General features: G+C 37.2%; 1 protein-coding gene and 1 pseudogene across 2 annotated transcripts; both read left to right on the top strand.

Annotated features, from left to right (window-relative positions):
- Positions 1 to 1,877: 1,877 nt before the first annotated feature.
- On the top strand, positions 1,878 to 16,583 carry LOC307186391 (olfactory receptor 5H19-like; the record flags this gene model as incomplete). Its single annotated transcript, XM_079921442.1, is given in 4 exon segments — positions 1,878 to 2,448; positions 2,451 to 2,594; positions 16,130 to 16,219; positions 16,222 to 16,583. Coding segments are annotated over 4 exon segments (984 nt in total). The 5' UTR covers positions 1,878 to 2,060.
- A 7,067-nt stretch (positions 16,584 to 23,650) lies between these two features.
- LOC307186390 (olfactory receptor 5H2-like) lies at positions 23,651 to 24,740 on the top strand (annotated as a pseudogene). Its single transcript has one exon. The product of its transcript is annotated as an olfactory receptor 5H2-like (transcript).
- Positions 24,741 to 25,444: the final 704 nt, after the last annotated feature.

Here is a 25,444-nt window from a genome sequence, read left to right as displayed (position 1 = left end):
TTTCCCTTTCACTTCTCATTAGTCTCTGGCCTTAACTCAATCACAAAATGCAAACTGCTCTCACTAAAGCCACTAAAAATCCCTTAATTTCCACACTCAGTGAAATCTGATCACCCTTTGTCCTACTAGACCATTTATTTTGGCATTTGACACATCATTCTCTTCGTTCATTTTGAATATCTTTTCTCTAAGTTCATAACACTAAGCTTTCTAGTCTCCTTCCTGCTTCTCAGCTCAGTATCCTTTTCTGGTCTCACCCTAGTCTTTCTCTGTTGTGAACCAGGCCTCTTGGTTGCCACAGGAAACGAGTTAATTGAATGGAAATAGCTCTAACATAGAAATGCATGAGACAATGGAGAAATCAGGTGAAAAAATGATCAGGAAGAGAAGGAAGCAAAGGAGCTAATCAACAGCCCAAATCATGACCCAACACCAGCTCAATGAGACCTGCTGCCACTGATGTTGAGGTTGGAATGCCAGCTCACACTCACAGTGCCATGGTTGTGGATGCAGGATGAGTTTGCTGGAGTCTTGATATTGCTGTCTTTGCAACCAGTATTCTCTTTTGTCCCGGTACATTTTTTTTCTCTCTCTCTTCTTATTCCAAATGTAGGTTTTGTGGATTTGATTTGACAAATCTAGGTCAAGTTCCCTCACTCTATGTGCAAGGGGAATGGGAAAGTCAGTTTCTAGTTTTTTGGCTTCTTTTTTTTTTAATTAATTTTTTATTGGAGTATAGTTGGTTTACAATGTTGTGTTAGTTTCTGCTGTACAGAAAAGTGAATCAGTTATAAATATACATATATCCACTCTTTTTAGATTCTATTCCCATATAGGTCATTATGGCTATCATCTTTTGGCTTCTTGAATGGGTGATACCCTCTGCCAGCCACCACGACTACGTGGGAGAAAAGGGGATCAGATGTTGGCTATCTAATATATGCTGTGTATCCACTGTGTAACCTCTTTAATATAAGTTCCTCAAGTTTCTTTCTGTGCCCTTCTTCTTCTTATGCATACTCTTCAATGGATAGGTTATCAATAAATATGCCTTCAGCTACCCCCAAAACTCCTAAGACATTATTTCTATTAAGCTATTTGTAGACTCATATTACTAAGTACATCTCATCTTGATGTTCAGAGGATGCTCTCTCCACAAACTGGCCACTGCAGCTGAGATCTTGATTTCAACTTTTGCTGTCCATCTAGCCAGTCACCAAGTGACTCTTCTCTCCTTCACTGACCATCCCTTTCACATCTAATGTCACAAGGTCCTAGTGTCTCTGCATTTTGAATTCTTTTGCATCTATCTCTCTGTCTTCCTCATGACAACCAAAGTTATATCACCAACGGACTAGGCACTACACATGCATTTGTGGAGCATTTTTTTAAAGTACAGATCCCTAGAACTGAATCTTGACCCACTGAATTAATTTCTACAGTAATGTCTCACAATGTATATTCTGCATAAAAAGCTCCACAATCAATTCTGATGTGTAATCTGGTTAGAAAACCATTGGACAATAAATAGCAATATCTCCTGAATAGTATCCCTGACTCCAGCTTTCCCTCCATGACACCTATTTTCTGTGCTGACAAAAAATTAATTTAAAATACTTTCTGAGGCCTCTCCCTGTCTTGAAAATTTTCAGTATATACATATTACCTGAGGCAAAGAGTTCATGATCCTTCACGTAGCATTCAATTCATTTTATAATCCAGATCCCTTAAACATCTATTCCCTTGACTAATAATCCATGTCCCAGACTCAGAATTTCCCTACCACACTCTATCAGGTCCCCACAAATTTAGCAAATGGTTAGAATGTCTCTTTTATATAAATCTATTAATTTCTGCACATTATTTGAACTGAAATTATCATATTGAGTGGCATTTCTTTAAATCCCCCAGTTTATATAGTGATATTTTATGAAATTAAAAGGGCATTCTGATAGGAGTATGATTTCGACTCCACTTTACAAGTTTTCAATTCATAAATCCATAGTGAATGTTATTTTTATATTTATTGCATTTTATTTCAGGGGACATCCAGTGAAGATATGGAAAAGGAAAATGCAACATTGCTGACAGAGTTTGTTCTCTCAGGATTTTCATATCAACAGGAGTGGCAAATCCCCTGGTTCCTGGTATTCCTGGTGATATACCTCAACACCACTGTGGGGAACCTTGGTCTTACTGCTCTCATCTGGAATGACTCTCAACTTCACACCCGCATGTACTTATTCCTTGGGAGTTTGGCTTTTGTGGATACTTCAGTATCATCCATAGTGACCCCCAAGATGCTGGTCAACTTCTCCGCCAAGAGTAAGATGATATTTCTCTCTGAATGCATGGTACAATTTTTTCCCTTTACAGTCAGTGAGACCACGGAATGTTTTCTCTTGGCAAGTATGGCATATGATCGCTATGTGGCCATATGCAACCCTTTATTTATCCAGTGATTATGACCAATAGACTATGTATGCGACTGTTCGTCTCATCATTTGTAGGTGGTGTCCTACATGCCTTTATTCATATAGGATTTTTATTCAGATTAACCTTCTGTAATTACAACATGATATATAACTTTTACTGTGAGAGTCCACCTGCCGATGCAGGGGACACGGGTTCGTGCCCCGGTCCGGGAAGATCCCACACGCCGCGGAGCGGCTGGGCCTGTGAGCCATGGCCACTGAGCCTGTGCGTCCAGAGCCTGTGCTCCGCAACGGGAGAGGCCACAACAGTGAGAGGCCCGCGTACAGCAAAAAAAAAAAAAAAAAAAAAAAAAAAAAAGAAAGAAGCTTGTAAGATAAAGAGATCAGTAGTATGTAAAAGTTATTCAAATGTGTTGTTGACAACAAGGGGCTTTAAATGCATATTATCAAAGCTCAAATAATGTTAAGATGATATGATGCCATAGTTCCCAGTGGGTAGCTGAGAAATACTTGAAAATGAGCAAGAATTTGGCTGTTTCATGCTCTAAAAGTCCTTGAAAGGTTGCTCTCTTCACATGCCATACTATTTAAGTATAATAAGCAATCCATTTTCAGAGCCATTTTGCCTTTCCTCTCCTGACACTTAAATTCCATACACATTCCATATCACTCAGGTCCTAACCCTCAAAACTACCGACCTCTGTTATTTACCCCTTCCATCCTGCTGATATTTTTTCCTTTCCAAACATACCTGCAGGATTAACCTTTATAAACTGGACTCTGATTACATGATATCTTTCTTCAATAACTTTTAATAGATTGTCATTGCTACCAGATTTTTCACATATATGGGAAATGTATCTAGAGCTGTATACATACATATGCATTATGATTATTTCTTCATTTATGTTAAGATTATATGGTATATAAATACAAGTAAATATATACGCATATATATCTATATATACAGACTTCTTCCTTTCTTCCTCCCTCCCTCCCTCCTTCCTTCCTTCCTTTCTTCTTTCTTTTTTTTCTGTTCTTTCTTTCTTTCCTTCCTTCTTTCTTTTTCTCTTTCTCTTTCTTTCTTTCTTTCTTTTCTTTCTCTCTTTCTTTCTTCTTTTCTTTCTTTCTTCTCTCTTTTTTTCTTCATATTTCACCCTGCATATGTTCATCCCAGCATTCAAATAAAACCTTGCTTTAACTCTGAAGGCTCTTTCTCCACAATCCTCCTGTGGACTCTACACTATACCCAAACTGAGTTACTGAAAGCTTTCTGGACAAACCTCTCTCTCTCAGGTTCACGCTTTTGCTCACACAGGTCTCTCCACAGAGAAGCCTCCCCACCCAACTTCTCTATCTTCATTTAAAATTGAAAAGGTATCATTTTCTCAACGACTCTCTCAAATTTTACAACTTCTGCGATGTTTTTCCAGTGTACCTCAAAGATAATAGGAATGCTCACTCATCTCAAATGTTTAGCAGTTTATTTATTCTTCTTGGTCACACTTGGCCTCGTATAATAATATTTTTGGCCTACAAACTCTTTTAAATTACAATTTAGAAATCCTTCTGTCTTTTGTAGTAGATAGCACAGTGGCTTACTCACATGAGCTCCTAAATAAGTATTCACAAAATATTTATAAACTTAAAATGATCTGACAGCTCACATACATAGAATACAGTAAGAGTGCATCACTCTTTTTCAACCCGGCAATGAGCCCAGGGAAATTACTGGACCTGGCATGGCTGCTGCATGCCAGCTCACCTTCTTAAATTTCTTTCATGACAATTGAAAATATTATCAGTAGGATTGGTTCCTGGGATAGAGTATGACAAAATATCAGGGAGAAGCTTAATCAGAGGTTTGGTTTAAAGATGCAAGACATATAATTATTTAAAACAAAAATCATTACTCTATATTCCTGGAAGTGCGAGTCACAAGATTAGACCAGGTCATCTGCCTTCTTTTTACTCCTCTGAGACATCCCCCTATGTCCCAAAAAGGGAATGCATTCATCACATTCCAGTTGCTTTTACTGTTTCTCCCTAAAGAGTCTTTTTTTTTTTTTTAAGGAAACTCCATACTGCTCTCCATAGTGGCTGTATCAATTTACATTCCCACCAACATTGCAGGAGGGTTCCTTTTTTTCTGCACCCTCTCCAGCATTTATTATTTGTAGACATTTTGATGACGGCCATTCTGACTGGTATGAGGTGATACCTCATTGTAGTTTTGATTTGCATTTCTCTAATAATTGGCGATGCTGAGCATATTTTCATGTGCCTTTTGGCCATTTCTTTGGAGAAATGTCTATTTAGGTCTGCTGCCCATTTTTTGATTGTGTTGTTTGTTTGTTTGATATTTTGCTATATGAGCTGTTTGTATATTTTGGAGATTAAACCCTTGTCAGTCTCATTGTTTGCAAACATTTTCTCCCATACTGTAGGTTGTCTTTTTGGTTTGTTTATAGTTTCCTTTGCTGTGCAAAAGCTTTTAAGTTTAATTAGGTCCCATATGTTTATTTGTTATTTCAATTCCTCTAGGAGGTGGATCCAAAAAAATATTGCTGTGATTTATGTCAAATAGTGTTCTGCCTATGTTTTCCTTTAGGAGTTTTATAGTAACTGGTTTTACATTTAGGTCTTTAATCTATTTTGAGTTTATTTTTGTGTATGGTGTTAGAGAATATTCTAATTTAATTGTTTTACATGTAGTTGACCAGTTTTCCCTGCGCCACTTATTGAAGAGACTGTCTTTTCTCCATCGTATATTATTGCTTCCTTTGTCATAGATTAATTGACCATAGGTGTGTGGATTTATTTCTGGGCTTTTTATCCTGTTTCATTAAAATAGAGCTACCATACGATCCTGCAATCCCACTCCTGGGCATATATCTGGAGAAAACCATGACTTAAAATGATACATGCACCCCAATGTTCATTGCAGCAATAGCCAAGACATGGAAGCAACTTAAATGTCCATCAATGGATGAATGGATAAAGAAGATGTGGTATAATATATGCAGTGGAATATTACTCAGCCGTACAAAAGAATGAAATAATGCCATCTGCAGAACGTGCATGAACCTAGAGATTACCATACTAAGTGAAGTAAGCCAGACAGAGAAACACAAATATCGTATGATATCGCTTATATATGGAATCTTTTAAAAAATGATACAAATGAACTTATATACAAAAGGCCCAAAGACATAGAGAATAAACTTATGGTTACCAAAGGGGAAGGTGGTGGAGGGATAAGTTAGGAGTTTGGGATCAACATATACACACTATTATGTATAACATAGATAACCAACAGGGGCCTACTGTATAGCACAGAGAACTTTACTCAATATTTTGTAATAACATATAGGGGAAAAGAATCTGAAAAAGAATAGATACATATATATGTATAACTGAATCACTTTACTGTACATCTGAAACTAACATGACATTGTAAATCACCTATGCTTCAATTTAAAAAAATTAAAAATAATAAAAAAGAATCATTGTTATTGCATATGTACATAGTTCAATGATTTTTATTACTGTATAAGGTTTCCATTGTTTAGATGGATTCCTTCAATTATTTAGCGTTTTGCTTCTTCATACATTGTAATGACCCAAAGACTAACTGAAAGTATAGGCAGCGGTATGTATTTCTTCTGCCATCATTAGCACTGTTTCCTACAGAATTTTTCTTTGAATGAGAAGTCTGGTGTCAAGCTATGAGTATATGAGAGGGTGTATAACCCATCACATCTTAATTTAGGTTGCTGAGTACAGAATAGACAGTTGGAGGCCTCTCAGAAGTGCAGACTTCCTTGAAGCCTTCTCTTGTAGACGTCTAGTCTACAGATTCCTCTGCTCTGTATTGATCTTCAGTACAATCTCAACTACTTTATGCCTTCCAGAAATTACCAAAATCCCTACTCGAATGATGGATCCCATTCACTTCTGTTATAGATTTATTCATTTGTACATTTTTTTGTCATTTCAATGGTATGTTGGTAAAGAGGTAAAAGATACACCTGTGAAAAATCCACATTTTTGGACAAGATATTCTGCTGATTCCTTTAAAAAGAAACTATGAAATTAAATCTGTATTGTTTAATGGTCATTTAGATTTAAAGGATGATATAATTTTGCTAAGTTCATCCAGTTGTCTGGACACTGCTGATGCTAGATTAGATCATTTGTTGGAAATACAAATAATATACTTGAGATATTCTTTATTATGAAGTTGCATTCATTTTCTTAACCTGGAGATTGAAAAGAATATATAATAAATTATCTCTCTTTATGTATATGTGCATATGTTTTTTTCTCTTTGCCTTCCAATACCTTCTACTAAGTAAGACTTCTACTGTTCAGGAGATTGTTGATAATTTTATCCTAGACTGTGTTCAAAGAAATAACATAACTAGGATTGGGCAAAAACAAACAAATATAAATCAAAATTAGAACTGTATAACTAAAGTCTGTTTTGTTGACTAATCTTGGCATGTAGTCTTAGCACATGTAGTATTAGGAAAGTGTCAAAACCTCTCTGGTATAGGCTTTCATTTTAGCTCTTTTTGTTGGTCTTTTAAAACTAAGGTTTGAAAAATTTAGTGGGCATCAAAATCACCTGGAGAGCTTATGAAAACACAGACTGATGGGCATTATCATTAGAGTTTCTAATTCAGTCATGCTAATGCTGTTGTTTTGGGACTATACATAGCAAACTACTGTTGTGAACTGAATGTTGATTTCCCTCCAAATTCATACATTGAAGCACTAATCCCCTAATGTGGTGGTATTTGGAATGAGGACTTTAGGAGGTAATTAGGGTAGGAATAGATCATAAGGGTCAGGTTTTCATGATGGTATTAGTGCCCTTATAAGAAGAGAAAGAGGCAAGAGAACTAACTCCTCCCCACCACCCCCAGGAATACTCAACCTGCAAATGCCAAGTGAGAAGGCTGCTGCCTACTAGGCCAGGAAGCAATCTCTCACCATGTACAATAAATATCTGCTGGCCCCTTGTTCTTGAACGTCCCATCTTCCAGAATGTAAGAAATAAATGTTGGTGGTATAAGCAACACAGTCTATGATATTCTGTTACAGTAGCCTGAGCTAAGATAATCACTGCTTTAAAGTAATCAGTGAAGCAAAATTGTTATAGTATTAGGATATTTTGATATCAGATGAAACAGAGTTTCCATATACTCTATTCCCTACTTAAACAGCACTCTGAAAATATTTTGACAGTTTGCACCCTCTATTTATACTTTCCTTTCAGTTTTGGACAGAAAGATGCAAATAGGGCATCTATTTCAAAGGATGAATTATTGTGGATTTTTAAATAATTTTTTCTCAGGAACCATGATTGATAGTGATGATAGCCAATAAAAACCACATTGTCTAATTTCAGTATGGTTAATGGGAGGGTTCTCTGTCCCTTTTGAAAAATTAATTACCAAGCCAGATCAGCATTTAGATCACCCCTTTCAAGTACAACTTCATATACACAATATTCCTTATGCTGTAGTACGTGACGTTTACCTCTTCTGAAAAGGTACCTTCATAGTGAGACTTATTTAGAGCCATAGCTAACAGTTACATAATGATATTTCCCTCACTTTGCAAGATAAAACAAGATGTTCACTAAACATACAGTGAGTTTTGGTTATAGTCATGGTTGTCCAGAGTAACAGAACCAGGAGAATCTATCTCTCTATCTCACTACCTCCCTATATATCTATCTATCATCTATTTATCTATCTATCTATCTATATTTATACCAAGACATTTATTATAAGATATTGGCTGACATGATATGGAGTCTGAGAGGTTCCATGATTTTCCCTCTGCAAGCTGGAGAGTGAGGACAGTAGTGTCCTACTTTCAAAGGTCTCAGGCAGTAGGGCCAATTGTATAGATTCCTTTCTGAGTATGAAGTCCTGAGAATCAGATCATCAAGGGCAGGAGAATATCAATGCTAACCAGTCAAACAGAAAGTGAATTCCACCTTCCTCTGCCTCTTTGTTCCATCCAAGCCCACACCAGACTGGCTAATGCCCAGCTACGCTGCAGAGAGTCATCAGCTTTACTGAGTCCACCAATTCCACACTAATTTGGAACTTCCTCACAGAAACACCCCCAAATAATGTTTAATTAGATATCTAGACAGTTCACGGACCAGTTGACACATAAAATTAACCATTACAGGTTCACCTTTTGTCAACTTAGCACCCATACACATATCTTAAAACTATTCTATTTCTAAATAATGATAATAGCAAGGTCACCTAACATGATACAACTATGCTATGTACAACCAAAAATGTATTACTTCTTCCCCGGAGAGGAGGTAAAATCTTTGAGTGATGTTTACTATTGATCCTCCTTGATATCTGGTAATACAAATACTAAGATGTCAAATGAACAACACTCAATTATTATACTATAAAGTCAGCTCATCTTATGTCTCATGATAAGGGAATAAGAGTGGAAAGAAAACAAAGCTGTTTGCTATACACACCCACAAATGTTTTCATATCAAACTAAGAAGGAAATCTCTTGGCAAATTACACCTCATATCTGTAACTGGACATGTGATTGGTGCTGGTATTTTAACTAACTTCTTTCACTACCCATTCTGCATTCTCTTCGCCTCCAGCAAACACCTCACTCAGGTGGTCATTGTTCTTCACCTTGTGGAATAAGCCAAAGGTTCACTCCTGAAGAGTCTGGGCCATTAGAACTACTATGTGGTTTGGCCTGTTAAAGTTTTCCATTGACCTTAACCATGGGAATGATAATGCTAAGAGATAGCCTGAGGTATCTTCTGTATTCCAGACATACTCTTCCTTACCCTCTTTGTGGAATAGTCCAGTTTCCTCTTGGTAGTTGCCATCAATCACCTCAGCCAGCACAGTAACTCACTTCTTTGTCTCATGAGTCAAAGGAACATAAAGCCAAAGGGACCAAGGGGCAGTCTACTTTCAGCTCAACGGAAGCATTGTTGTGTGTCCTGGTGGAAGCAGGACTGCCCGCTGTAAGGTTTTCCCTTCACTACTGTCCTTCCTAAATGTCACAGAGAGGAGTTGTCATGCAACAGCTGTCCACTTTATGATGGTGCCTGCACACCACGCAGAACCATCTGTAAATCAGGCCCCAGTCTTCTCTTCTCTGTCAACTCATCATAGCGAATTCCCTATAGGACCACAGGTCCAGGCTGGGAGACAGAAGCCATTGCAGCAGGAGTAGAGGCCAATAGCATTTGAACCACTTCTTCATGTAACTTACTTGTGCCTTCAGGACCTGTTCCTGCCTTGATCAAGTGTCTACTACTTCTATTCGATGAAGGAATGCTGCTGTGCACACTGAACTTTATGGTTAGTGGGTCAAATAACATCCAGTGTGTCAAGGGCAGCTCTGGTATCATGGCAAATTGGTGGCCCATTGTTAAACGTTCATGTTTTACCAAGGCTCACTAGCAGTCCAACAGCTGTTTCTCTAAAGTACAGTCATTATCCACAGAGGATGGCAGTGCTTTGCTCAGAATTCTAAAGGCCTGCACTGTGATCAACCTCTAGAGGCTTATTAAAGGCTCCAAGCATCTGTCACTGCCATTTCAGGCTCCACTGGATCTGCTGGATATGGTTCAAGGAGCAGAACAGCTTGCACAGAAGCCAAGACATGTTGCAAAACCTTCTTTTGCTCTGAGACCCACTCAAAACTAGCCGCTGGTAAATGGGCTGGAGTAACACACCCAAATAATGCTAATACTGCTCCAAAATCCACACGGGCACATTATGTGTTGTGCCTCTCTTTTGGTTTCAGGAAGGGTCAGGTGTAACAACTTATCCTTCACCTTAGAAGGGTTTTCTTGACATGCCCTATATCACTGGACACCTTGAAATTTCACTGAAGTAGAAGGCCCCTGAAATTTTGTCAGATTTGTTTTCCACCTCTGTCCTACAAATGGCTAACTAATAAATATTATTGCTTGCTCACTAAGACCAATCAGCACAATGTCATCCATGTAACAGACTAGTGTGATATAATATTTACAAATCATATGTGTGATAAAAGGCTTGTTTCCAGGATATATGAAGCACTCTCAAAATTCATAATAAAAAACAACTAAACCAATTAAAAATGGGTAAAATACTTGAACACTTTACCAAAAGAGATATACAGATGTCAAAGAAGGATGCAAAAAAATGCTTTATAAAATTAGTTACTAGGGAAATGCAAATGAAAGTGCTATGAGATATTACCTATTAAAATGACCAAAATTGAAAAGACTACCCAGAGTGGAAGCAGTAATACAGGCCTTTGCGCTCAGAGAGAGGCAACCAAATAAGTTAGGAGATAATTATACAAAATTGAAGAGGGCAGTAAATTTTAGTCAAGTGTTGGTTATGTTGAAGCTACCTCTGCACATCATACTCCCCACTCCACTCTTCTGTGCACTTTTCACAGGACTCTTCTCTTCTATGTTATTTTCTCCTCTACTTTGGCTTTCATCAGCAAAATTGTAAGGAAGCAGATTAATTGATCAATCAATCTACTAAAATGATGCTGTTTGCTTTCCCCCATCTAGTCATCCAAGTCCCAAATGGAGGCTAAGCATTTTCTTTTGTTACTCAGATATCATACCAAAATACCACAAATAAGTAAGTTAAGTTTTATTTTTCTGAATAAATGTACACTGATAACTTTCTCTGTTAATGCAAAAAAGGCAAATCTGATCATCATGGTACCACCATTTCTAAACCCCTCAATAGCTTTCCTTTAAATTAAGGTATAGAACAAAGTCCCTGATCTGGCCTCCAAGGCCCTGTGTTACCCCCATATGCTGGCCTCCCTGACCCATCTGGCTCCTCTCTGCATCCCTCTTTGCAAGCCAGCTACATTTACCATGCTGTGCTTCTCCAATTATCTAGGCTCTCTGATAATCTAGGCTCTCCATGATAAAGACCCTGTGGATGGCACCTGTTCACAGGCATCACCTCTTGGAAATGAAGACGCTCAGGCCCCACCACTGATCTACTGAAACAGGATTCGCTTTTTAACAAGATCTCCAGGAGACTCACAGGCATTAAAGTTTGAGAAGCACTGCTATAGGTTGTCTCCCACTGTGGTCTTTTGTTTTGTTTTTCCTTTACTCCTTCCCCAGACGTTTGCTTGGTAAGATTTCTCACCAGATTTCAGCTTAAAGTTGGGAGTTAGGTATGGGTCTGGAACGTGAGCTACAGTTTGCATGAGTAGGACAAATTGACTTGGGGTTGGGTCTTGACAGGAATCTAGAAATTAGGCCTCATTAAAATCATGTGTGATTAGCTCAGATAAGACCATACTGATCAAAGCACTCAGAGCATCAACACTTATTGATAAACTGGAGTTTGCAAAAACATGTCAGAAGTGTCCTCTGTGGTTGAAAATAGTGCCATAAAGTGTAATTTCTATTGTTAAAACCAGAACTGTCCGCAATGACTGACGTTTATGATTTCAGAGACTGTGGTGTCCCATGCAGCAACCTGGATTTCTTGTACCTGTCCAAACCCACAATGCCCAGAAGAACAGCTTAGCTTTGTCCAAAAGGTAATCCATGGGTGCTATCAGGGGAATTTAAGTTCTTCACTCCTTCCTCTTCCGGCAAAAGCACACAGTTATACAATTGGTTAACTCTTGTGTTCAACACAAATTTATATAAACTTATGTAAACAACATTTTCCTGAGCTTGGATAATGAAGCCTCCAAAGTGAATCAGTGTGCAAAGAATTGTCACCTGTGTTATTGTCATTGCAGTGCTCTTATATTAGTTTCTACTTCAGAAAGCCAAACACTGAAAGGAGCTCAACAATTTCTAACAGATATAGGTAAGAGAGAATGCTTTTTGTAATATTCATTATTTTTTCATAGAAAGTTAAAATACTGTTAAATTTGTAATAATTTTGATTTGATTTACAAGATACCAAAATAGCCAGTTGAAAATGGAAAACAAATAGTGAATAATCTGCATGCTTTATTATTGTGAGTAAAATCTGGATGAGCAAAATAGCTCTAAGAACACATTGTACTCTTTAAATATTTAACCATCTGGTTAGCATACTTACAATGACTCTATAGGATAAGTTTTGGTGAATTAGAACTTTAAACAAATGAACAGTAGTTTAAGGATTTAGGTCAATGTTTTCTACATAAGAAATCTTTCTGATAATTGCATTCAAAATATTTATTTGATTTAATTAACCATATTCTCTGATTAAATTTTAAGTTAAATCACTTAAATAATAACCTCTCTATTCTTTCACCTACTTCTGACAATAATTTCGTTATACATACATGTACATATACCTATATATATACAGAAAAATGAAGAAAATGTTTCTCCAGTGCTTTTCTCAGGTTTATGACTTAATAAGTACCCACACATCAAATTGAGAATTTTTAAAATGTTTAGTGATTTGAAATTGCATGGAAGGATGTTCACTCAAAATAAATATACATTTAACAACTGCAGTTATTGGCACTGGTTATTTACATTGCCTGTATTAAGTCCCAGTCTTTGAATCAATTTTATTCCACTAATAAAACTTGTGGAGAAGCAAATGCTTTAATCGCAAACCAGGAGGATTTCTAAAGAAAGTCAGCTCTAATCATAGTAATAACAAAGATAAAGCATCTTTTATATATGAAAAGAACTTTGAGGCCATGCTAGTATATTTATGAGCAAAAAATAAAATTAAAATGAAAGTTTTTAACACACCATTGTAAAGCAATTATACTCCAATAAAGATGTTTAAAAAAATTCTTAATTAAAAAACCTAAAAAAAATGAAAGTTTCTAATTAATACACAAATTCCATAGGAAAATAAACTTGGAGTTTTTAATAAAAGAAAAAGAAAGGTGACCCTGTGTTGACAACTTTTGTTGAAGCCAGAGTTGACAGATATTTATCCTCCAAACGCTGAGACTTTCCCCTTATTTCATCTTCAGCCTTTCTCTGATACTTCCTCTCTCTATTTGCTTGTCTTTCCTACACTTATTCATCTATGTTCGTTTGTCTCTTCCAGTTTTTTGTTGTTCCTTGTCACCCACACAAATTTTCCATTCCACTTCTCTATGCACTCTCATCTCAATGACCTCTTCTCTCTCTTTTGAAAACTTTCATGACATCGTTCTATAAGGAAAAATATCGCATCTGTCTATGGGCGGTGGTAAACAAATGTCAACTGTTGTCCACAACTTATATACTTTATTTCATTCTCCTCACTGCTGTGCCATTTGCTTCCTTTTCATTTCTCATTATTCTCCGACCTCAACTCTATCCCAAAATGGAAATTGCTCTCACTAAAAACTCTCTTAATTCCTACACACAATGATCTCTATTCACTCCTTATCCTACCAGAGCAATTATTTCATTTTAGGCACTGTATTTTCCTTTGTCCTTCTTGAGTATTTTCCTCTCTTTAAGTTCCCAACACTCAGCTTTCCAGTTCCCTCCTGATTCTCTGACACTCTGCTCTGTAGCTTTTTCTGGTCTTTCCTTTTCTCCTTTTGTGTGAGCCAGAGCTCTTGGCTGCAAGATGAAATGAGTTAATTGAATGAAAATTGGCTTGGACATAGAAATGTTAGGGAAGTTGGGGAAATCCACTAGAGAAATTGGCAGGACACAAAGAAAGAAGTCAGACAGTCAACAGCCAAAATCATGTCCCATCTCTAGCTCAATAAGACCTGTTGTCATTGCTGCTGAACTTGAATGCCACAATTCACACTCTCAATGCCACTGCTATGGGTACAGGATTTTCTGGGGTCATGATATTGTTTCCTTGGTTGACTTTATAACCAAAATTCTCTTTGTCCACATTTGACCTCTTTCTCCCCTCTCCATATCCCAAATAGAGTGTAAATGAGTTTTTTGGGGCTAACCCTATATCAAGCCCCCTCATTCTAGGTACCAGGGGGATGGGAAAGATAGTTTCCAGAAACTTTGGCTTCTAGAGAGGTTGAGAGCTTTAGTCTGCCACCAAGACTCATTTGGTAGAAAAGAGGATCAGATGTGAACCATCTAATAAATGATGTACATCCATTTTTAATCTCTTTAATGTAACTTCTTCAAGTTTATTTTCATTCCTTCCTCTTTTTTTTTTTACCTTATGCACACTGTCCAATGTATAAGCCATATATAAGTATGTTTTCAGCCACCTCAATGATACCCAAGTCATTATTTCTATTAAGCACTTGTAGAATCATACTGCTAAGTTTATCTCACCTGGATGTTCAGAGGATGCTCCTTGCAAAAACTAGCTACTGCATCTTCAATCTCAATTTTTAATGACTACCTATCCAGTCATTAAAGAGAGTGACTCTCTCTCCTTTACTAATTACTCCTTCACATTTAATCTGTCACCAAGTCTTAGTGACTCTACATTCTAATTTATTTTGATCTCTTTGTCTCCCTCATCATTCTAATCATATCACACATGAACCAAGAACCTCACATACATTTTAATCAACTGGGAGCATTTAAAAATGCATATTACTTGACCACATTCATGATCTACTAAATCAATTTCTACAGTAGTACCTCAGACCCAATGTTTTGCATGGAAAACTACCCCAAACAATTCGGATGTGTAATCTGGTTCGGGAATTACAGGACAAGTGTTATAACTTCCTGAAGAGTATTCATGACACAAGATTCTGCTTCCTGCAGACTATTTCTACAACCAAATATTTAATTTCAAAACTAACTGATGATGACACTCCACATCTTAAAAGTTTTCAGTGCTTGCCTATTCCTTGAAGAATAAAATTGAAGATCATTCACATGGCATTCAATTCGTTTGATAATCCAGGCCTTTCTAAGATTTTTTTGATGTGCATCCATGTCAAACACACAGAATTTCCCTACCTCATTCAATAGCTTCCCCATAAATTTGCTCATGTTCAGAATTTCTTTCTTTTCTTCTAAATCTGTTTATTCCTATACATATTTTGAACTGAAATAATCACATTTTTCCAATATAGCAATTTCCTGAAATACTTTTCATGTATTAAAGAGTAAATAAAATAAATGGCATTGAGTCTAGTGTATGGTTCTATTTATATTAGCTTAACCAAATCTTCTTTTTAAACTTCTGATAAATGTTACTTTACATTTACTGCATTGTATTTTAGAGGCCATCTAAGGATATGGAAACGGAAAATGCAACAGAGCTGACAAGAGTTTGCTCTCACAGGACTTACATACCAACCAGAGTGGCAAATCCTCTTGTCCCTGCTGTTCTTAATGCTACACCTCATCACCATGTGGGAAACCGTGGTCTGATTGCTCTCATCTGTAATGACCCTCACCTTCACATTCCCATGTACTTATTCCTTGGGAGCTTGGCTTTTGTAGATACTTGGTTATCACCCACAGTGGCCCCCAAGATGCTGGTCAACTTCTTTGCCAAGAGCAAAATGATCTCTCTCTTTGATTGCAAGATACAATTTTTTTCCCTTGCAATCTGTAACCATGGAATGTTTTTTGCTGACCACAATGGCGTATGATCGCTATGTGGCCACATGCAAACCATTACACTATCCAGTGATTATGACGACTAGGCTATGCATCTGGCTATTAGTTTTGTCATTTATAGGTGGCCTTTTCCATGCCATATTCAGATTAACTTTTTGCAATTCCATCATAGTACATCACTTTTACTGTGACATTATACCATTATTTAAGATTTCCTGTACTGATCCTTCCATTAACTTTCTGATGATTTTTATTTTCTCTGATCAATACAGTTGTTCACTATTTTCATTGTTCTTGTGTCTTACACACTTATTCTCTTTACAGTCTTAAACAAGAAGTCTGCAGAAGGCATAAGGAAGGCCTTCTCCACCTGTGGAGCCCAACTCCTATGTGTCTCTTTATACTATGGGCCTCTTCTCTTCATGTATGTGTGCCCTGCATCCACACAAGCAGATGATCAAGATATGATGGACTCTTTATTTTACACTGTCATAATTCCTTTGTTAAATCCAATTATCTACAGCCTGAGAAATAAGAAAGTCATAGATTCACTGACAAAAATGTTAAAGAGAAATGCTAATAGGTGTTCTTTTTTCATTAAAAGAACACATAATTGTACAGGTTAGATGTTGCTACGTGTTGACTAGTGTTCAAAGTTTTTTGCATTTATAATTGTCCTACTATTTTAATGACTTAAGATGTTAGTGCCTAACAAATTCCTTAAAGTATTTGCATATCTTATTCAAAAATATGTAAGGAGGGGGTGCAGGCAAGATGGCGGACTAGGAGGACGCGGAATTTGCGTCCACATTCCCTGTCGACTAGGGCACCTACCAGGCACTGGTAGGGTACCATGGACACCTAGGGTACGGGAGGAACCCCCAGCGACTGGGTAGGACATGGAGCATGGAGGGAGTAAAGGGGGAGGAGAAGTGGAGGCGGGACGGGACTGGCACTCCTGAGGGGTAGCTGGGGGAGGAGAAGGGATTCCCACGCCCGAAGGGGGAAATTGCGGGACCATTGGGAGGACAGAGGATCAAAAGGGAGCATAGCCAGGTTTCCCCTGCCCACCTGGGGCCCCAGGAACCTGCTGAGATCCTGGGCCTGATCCTCTGCCCACCGAGGCCCCCTCCAGCCACGCAGGTCCTGAAGGAGTGGGGGGAGGGAAGAGGCAGCAAGAGTAAAGGATGGACCTACAGGCCGGCACCTCTGAGGGGCGGCTGGGGGAGGGGAGGAGTTTCTACACCCAGCAGGATCCATCCATGGTTAGGGGTCCAGAGGGGATGGGGGAGACCCTGTGGGAGACCCTGAGAGGGTAACGGAGGAATGGAAAGGAACGTGGCCAGCACTTTCCCTGTCCACTTAGGCACTGGGGAGCCTGTTGGGCTCTCAGGCCTAATCCTCTGCCCTCGGAGCTTCCCTCTTACCGCAGAGAGCCCAAGCCCTGTCCCTACACCCCCACCCAGGGCCCTACCTCTATACTCAGAGACCCCCTCCAATGTGCTGGGCCTAAACCCCACCCACACACCCTCACCCAGGGCCCTACCTCCAAACTCCAGAACCCCACACTCCACTCATGCTGCCTTTCCCCTTCCACGCAGGTCCTAAGCAGAGGCCCTGCACCTCGCTTTAACATCGCCCTGCCTAGGCCCCGCCCCAAAGGCCTTTTCTGGCTGTGTGCGTCCTGAGCCTAAGTCCTGCCTAGGCCCCACCCCTGCCTAAGTTCCACCCCCGCCTAAACTCCACGCCCCCTATAGCCAAGGACTTTTTTTTTCTTCTTCTTCTTTTAGGTTGGGGTTCTGTTTTACCTTGTTGTTGTTGACACATTTATATTTTTATTTTTTCTAATAAATCTTTTATTTTTCAAAATTTATTTTATTCTTTATACTTTGTTATTGTTCTGCTCCTTTTGGCTTGTTCCCCCCCTTTTTTTTTTCTTTTTTCTGTTGTGGTTTTGTTTTACCTTGTTGCAGTTGTTTCAATTATATTTTTATTTTTCATAATATATTTTTTACCTTTCTAATTTTATTTTTTATTCTTTGTTATTGTACTGCTCCTTTTTTTCTTTTTTTTTTTTTTTTCCACTGAGCCACGTGGCTTGTGGGATCTTGGTTCCCAGGCTGGAGGTTGGGCCTCCAAACAAACAAAAAGCAAAGGCCCAAACAAAATTTGTCCTCAAAAATTATATTAAGATTTAAAGGGTTTTCTCTTCTAAATGTTAGAAAAACTAAAGTATAAAAGCAAGCTTTTAGTCTACTCTGATATACTTCAGAAAATTTTACACAATTTTCTTAGAATCAGAAAAATTGTAGATGAGTCCCTTCAGATTAGGAATACCACTAACCTGGACTGATTCCAATTATGAGTACTGATATATGCATAGCATTAACAAAAACCTGGAGATGCTGATCAAGCATATTGAGATATAAAATGTTAAAAATTCTACATTTATAAACAAAAACACTTATTGATCCTTACAATTATGAAAGAAAAAAATAATTTACTGAGAACCTACTATCTGCTAGGCACTAAGCTAGAACTCATATATATTACCTACTAAAGAGTTAGACATGATTTTTCACGATTTTCCTCAGTAAAAAATTTCATACTTTGAAATATCAAGGAAAGGATTTATTACCAAAAGACCAAATCTAGAAATAATAAGCAGATTAACTGATGTATGTGATTCTCTGATTATTTGCCTTTTGGCCTCAATCCATTTTCCAACTTCCTCTCCTGTGTTTTGTTTTATAATTAGGGACCACTGTAAACTCTATTTCCCAGACTCCCTCCCTTTCAAATGTCTTCTGGCTAGATTTGGACAATGATGAGCACTGTAACTAAAGAGTGGGGGGAAACCCACAATATTTCTGCCCTGTTCCACTGCTGTAGGGAGTGTCTCCAGCACAAGCTGCATCTTATCACTGAGTCCACCTCCTGCAGGGAAACTGCTCATGCGGGTCAAATCATGGGTTCTGTTAACTAACCACTCATCCTCATGGGAGCTTCCTACCATTAGTAATCTCTGGGCTGCCTTACTATTCCCTGTTTGACTTTTTGATTTTACAACACTTTCAAACCATTTGCTAAATTAAATTTCCTCTTCTTAACTAGTGGGTAAGGTCTTTGTTTTCATGAATTGTTCCTCTTACAATGACTACATAAAATTTAAAAACTTTTATATAATAATAAAATAGAAGAGTTAACAGCCACATAAAAATACAAGAAAAGATATTTAAGACATTTATGAGGGAAAGAAAAAGTTTAATACCTTTAATATATAAGGAACTCTTACAATTCATTAAAACATGCAAACATCTGAATGGAAGGAAGGGCCACTGAACATTCAACTGAAGAATTAAAAATATCCAATAAGTTTAAGAAATATATTTAACTTATTTCAATTTAAATAAATGAAATTTAAAATTTTTGTTTTATTTATTTTACTTCTATGGGGTGAGGGGAAAGAAGAGCTACCAGTTTGGAAAACATTTAAAAGGATAATGATAGCCAATTTGTGGGAATATAATGGAGCAGTTGTACTGCTAAGATTGATAGTCTTTATGAGGACAGTAAACAAAATAGATTAGATTGGGGGTGGCCACAACTGGGGAAGAATCTTGATCATGGGACTTAGAGGCCATCCGGGCCCAGGGTAGAGCCTGGGTGGGACAGTGGTGGCCATTGATGGCACTTACTAAAGTGGCACCTCAGAAGCCACCCAGATCTCTTAGCAGAGCCATGGACACCTGCACAGGCAGCACACTGAACCTCTGTGCATGTGACCCACTCATTTTAACACTCCCCTCTGCTGGGGCAAAGGTTCTAACACAGGGAGAGGGAAAAAGACACACTTAAAGGGAACAGGGCCCCCTCAAAGCCCAATCCTCATGGCTTCTAAAAAAATAAATAATAAAACATAAATAAACAATTTACCAGATAAAAAATTCAAACATTGGTAGGAAAAATGTGAACTGAATTGGGGAAAATAATTGATCTAAACACTGAACAATTTGACAAGGGACTAGAATGCAAAAATGACCCAGTCAAAAATGAATAATTTAATAGCTGAAATAAAAAACACACTAGAAGAAATGAATAGCAGACCAACTGATACAGAAGAATGCATAAGTGATTTGGAAGACAGAATAATGAAAATCAACCAAACAGAACAATAGGAAGAAAAACAAGTTTAAAAAATAAAAGCACTCTGGAATACCATGAAGTGTTTCTACATTCACATTATAGGGGTTCCAGAAGGAGAAAATAGAGAAAATGGTGGAAAAAATGTATTTGAGGAAACTGTAGTTGAAAATTTCCCAAACCTGAAGAAGGAATAGATATCCAGGTACATGAAGCACAGTGGGTCCCAAAGAAGATGAACCCAAATAGACCCATACCAAGACATGTCCTAACAAAAGTTAAAGAGAGAACTCTAAGGCAGCAACAAAAAGGAGAGCCATATTCAAATGAATCCCCATAAGACTATCAGCTGATTTCTTTGCAGAAACTTTGCAGGCCAGAAGAGAGTAGCATAATGTATTCAAAGTCCTGAAAGGGAAAAGCTTGAAACCTAGGATACTCTATCCCTCAAGATTATGATTTAGAATAGAATGAGAGATAAAGAAATTCTCAAAGAAGCAAAAACTAAAGAAATTCATCAATACTCAAATGGTGAAGGGTCTTCTCCGAATGGAAAAGAAATAAGAATCTGTAAGAAAGGGAAAAAATCTCACTAGGAAAGGCAAATATATAGTAAGGAGGGAGGACCAATCAATTAAATAAGCCAGTGTGCAGATTAAAAGACAAAAAATTGTAAAAGCAACTTTAACTACAGTAAATAGTCAAGGGATAAGCATGAAGATATAAAATATGACATCAAATACACAAAATGTTAGGTAGAGGAGTAAAAATGTAGATCTTTTAGACTGTGTTTGAGTGTAAACAACTACCAGTTTAACGCAAGTAGACATACAGGTCAACATTTAGGAATCCCATGGTAGCCACAAATCAAAAATGTACAATAGATTCACACACACACACACACATACACACACACACACACACAAAGAATGCAAGCATAATCTTAAAGAAAATAATAAAACCACAAAGGAAGAAAAAAGAAGAAAGAATGAACAGAGAAGAACTACAAAAACAACCAGAAAACAAGTAATAAAATGTCAATAATTACTGTAAGTGACAATGGACCAAATGCTCCAATCAAAAGACAAAGAATGGCTCATTGGACCCTTCAATAGGCTGCTTTCAAGAGACTGCTTTCAGGGATAAAGACAAACAGACTGAAAAGGAAGAGTTGGAAAAAGATATTTCATATAAACAGAAATGACCAGTAAGTGGGGGTTAGCAATATTCACATCAGACAAAATAGACTTTAAAACAAAGGCTATAATGAAAGACAGAGAAGGGCATTATATTATGATCAAAGTATTAATACAAGAAGATATTATACTCATTAACATATATGCACCCAATACAAGAGCACCTAAATATATCAAACAAATACTAGCAGACATAAAGGGAGAAATTGAAAATAATACAATAATGGTAGGGTACTTTAACAGCCCACTTACATCAATGGACAGATCATCCAGACAGAAAAGCAATAAGGCAACAGTGGTCTTAAATGACATGTAAGCCAAGTAGAACTTAATAGATATATACAGGACACTACAGCTAAAAATAGCAGAATATACTTTCTTTTCAAGTGCATATGGAATGTTCCCCAGGACAAGACTACAGGCTAGGCCACAAAACAAGTCTCAACAAAATTAAGAGAATAGAAATTATATAAAGCATTTTTTCCAACCACAACATTATGAAACTAGAAGTCAATTACAAGAAGAAAAATGAGAAAAGAACAAACAAGTGGGGATGACAGAACATGCTACTAAAAAACCAATGGGTCAATGATGAAATCAAAGCAGAAATCAGAAAGTACCTTGAGACAAATGAGAATGGAAGCACAACACTCCAAAATCTGTATGATTCAGCGAAAGCATTTCTAAGAGGAGGCTTTATAGCCATTCAGGCCATTCTCAATAACAAACAAACAAACAAAAAGCAAATAAACAACCTAACCTACCAACTAAAAGATTTAGAAAAAGAAGAACAAAGCCCAAAGTTAGCAGAAGGAAGGAAATAATAAAGGTCAGAGAGGAAATAAACAAAACAGAGATCAAAATGACAATAGAAAAGATCAAAGAAATCTAGAACTGGTTCTTTGATATGATAAAAAATTGATAAACCATTAACCAGGCTAACCAATAAGAAAAGAAAGGACCCAAATAAATAAAATAAGAAATGAAAGCGGAGAAATAACAGCTGATAACACAGAGATCCAAAAAATCTTAAGAGAATACTACAAATGGTCATGTGCCAACACATTGGACAACCTAGAAAAAATGGGCAAATTTCTTGAAATATACACCCTGCCAAAACTGAATCAAGAAGAAACAAGCAATTTGAACAGACTGGTCACCAGTAGTGAAATAGAATCTGTAATTTTTAAAAGTCCCTTCAAACAAAATACAGGACCAATGGTCCTGCATCTTCTTGATTCAGTTTTGGCAGGGTGTATATTTCAAGAAATTTGCCCCCCTGCCAAAACTGAATCAAGTAGAAACAGGCAATTTAAAGATGTAGACATAGAGAATGGACTTGAGGACACGGGGTGGGAGGGGGAAGCTGGGGTGAAGGGAGGGTAGCATTGATATATATACACTACCGAATGTAAAATAGCTAGTGGGAAGCAGCAGCATAGCACAGGGAGATCAGCTTAGTGCTTTGTGACCACCTAGAGGGGTGGGATAGGGAGGATGGGAGGGAAGCTCAAGAGGGAGGGGATATGGGGACATATGTATGCATATGGCTTATTCACTATGGCGTACAACAGAAACTAACAGTATTGTGAAGCAATTATACTCCAATAAAGATCTATTAAAAAAAAAATAGTACAGGACCAGACAGCTTCACTGGGGAATTGTACTAAACATATAAAGAAGAGGTAATACCTAAACTTCTCAACCCATTTCAAAAACTGAAGTGGAGGGAACACTCCCAAATTCATCCTATGAGGCCACCACTATCCTGATACCAAAACCAGACAAAGACACTAAAGAAAGAAAATAATAAGCCAATATCTTTGATGAAGATAGATGCAAAAATCCTCAACAAAATATTAGCAAACCATATCCAACAAATATAAAAAGGATCATATACCATGATCAAGTTGGGTTTATTCCAGGGATGAAAAGATGGTTCAGTATTCACAAATAATGTGATACACCATATTAATAAAAGGAATGATAAAAATCATATGATCATCTCAATAGATGCAGAAAAAGCACTTGCCAAGATTCAACATCTATTCATGATAAAAACTCTCCTCAAAGTGGGTATAAAGGGAACATATCTCAACATAATAAAGTCCATAAATTTAGCACATATTTAGAATGTCTTTCATTTTTCTAAGTCTGTCCATTGATTCACATTTTTTGAATTTAAATGATTGCATTTATTTCCATCCCCCCCGCAAAGAAAAGATCCCATCTATTAAGGAGGTATAATAAACAAAATTAAGAGGAAATTCTGAAGTGCATGTTTCATTTCAACTCTCTTCCTCCATAGTTTCACTTTATAATTTCTTACTGACTATTCCTTTCATTTACTCCATGTATTTCAGACACTGCCCAGTGAGGATATGGAAAAAGAAAATGCAATGTTACTGATAGAGTTTATTTTCATAGGACTTACATATCAACAAAAATGGCAAATCCCCTTGTTACTGGTATTCTTGGTGATATATCTCATCACTGTCATGGGGCACCTTGGTCTGATTGCTCTTTTATGTAATGACCTTCATCTTCACATCCCCATATACTTATTCCTTGGGAATTTGGCTTTTGTGGATGCCTGGATATCATCCACAGTGACCTCCTCCTGGCCCCAGCCAGATGTTGGTGAATTTCTTTGCCAAGAGCAAAATGATATCTCTCACTGAATGGAAGATACAATTTTTTCCCTTTGTAATCAGTGTAACCACAAAATGGGTTTTGTTGGTAACAATGGCATATGATCGCTGTGTGACCATATGCAAACCGTCACATTATCTAGTAATTCTAACCAATAGACTAAGCATCCAGCTGTTGGTTTTGTCATTTTTAGGTGGCCTTGTTCATGCCATACTTCATAATGTTTTTAAATTCAGATTAACGTTCTATAATTCTATCATAATACAGGACATATACTGTGACATTGTACCATTGTTTAAAATTTCCTGTACTGACCCTTCCATTAATTTTCTGATTGTATTTATTTTCTCTGGGTCAATACAGTTGTGCATAATTCTGACTGTTCTTGTCCCTTATAAAGTTGCTCTCTTTACAATATTAAAAAAGAAGTCTGTACAAGGCATAAGGAAAGCCTTCTACACAAGTGGAGCCCATCTCTTAACTATCTCTTTATACTATGACCCTCTATTCTCCATGTATGTGCTCCCTGGATCTGCAGAAGCAGATGCCCAAGATACAGTGGATTCTCTATTTTGAACTGTCATAATTCCTTTGTTAAATCCAGTGATCTATAGTCTGGGAAATAAGAAAATCATAGGTTCTCTGGCAAAAATGCTAAAGAAAATGCTTAGATCTCATACTAATATCTGTTCTCCATTCATTAAAAGTCACATAAGTGTGCAGATTAGACATGTGTTGATTAGTGTTCAAAGTTTTTGCACTTACAATTGCCCTAGAGATTTTACAACTTAAGGTAGGAGTACTAATAAATATATTAAAATATGTGCATATATTAGTCAAAAGTATAAAAACCATAGAAAAATTTAATCAAGTGTTCAAGTCAAATTAATTAAAGAGGAAAACAAATTAATATATTTTACACATATGTTCTCAATGTGGCTCCATAAATGCATGATGCACTATAACAGCACAATTGCTCTGAAAAAAAACTGAATATGATTTTTTGATAGTAAAACAGCTGTGCAGCCTGGAAGCTCATATCATGTTTACCTCCACAGTGGAGGCAGGTTTGTGTTTAAGGAAACAGAGGCCAATTACAGGAATTTTGCTAGCCACCAAAAGGACTTTCATTACATTCTATTTGGGACATGGTGAAATTTATTTCTTGTGGGGACTTAATTCTCATATTACACAGAGAAATCAGCAGAAATGAGAAGGCAATAAGAAAAAATGAGAAAGGAATTAAATAAGTGAAAGAACAAATTGTAAGAGGATGCTTTTAGCTAAGTGTGTGTCTATAAATAATGAGAAAAGGGAAGCTGCCTCTCACTGTCTATGATGCCTTGAAAGGCACTGTCCGGTTTTCTTGTATGTTGTATGGTAATCTGAAAAGCTTTACTAATTCAGAAAGCTAAGAGATGAGATTTCAGATTTAATTGGGATGGGCATAGAGAAGAAAAGAGAAATGATAGAATAGGAAGGAAATGGATTAATCC

This window comes from Stenella coeruleoalba (assembly GCF_951394435.1).
Source record: "Stenella coeruleoalba genome assembly, chromosome: 5".
In the NCBI taxonomy this organism is placed as follows: domain Eukaryota; kingdom Metazoa; phylum Chordata; class Mammalia; order Artiodactyla; family Delphinidae; genus Stenella; species Stenella coeruleoalba.
This window is presented reverse-complemented; position numbering and strand designations above follow the sequence as displayed.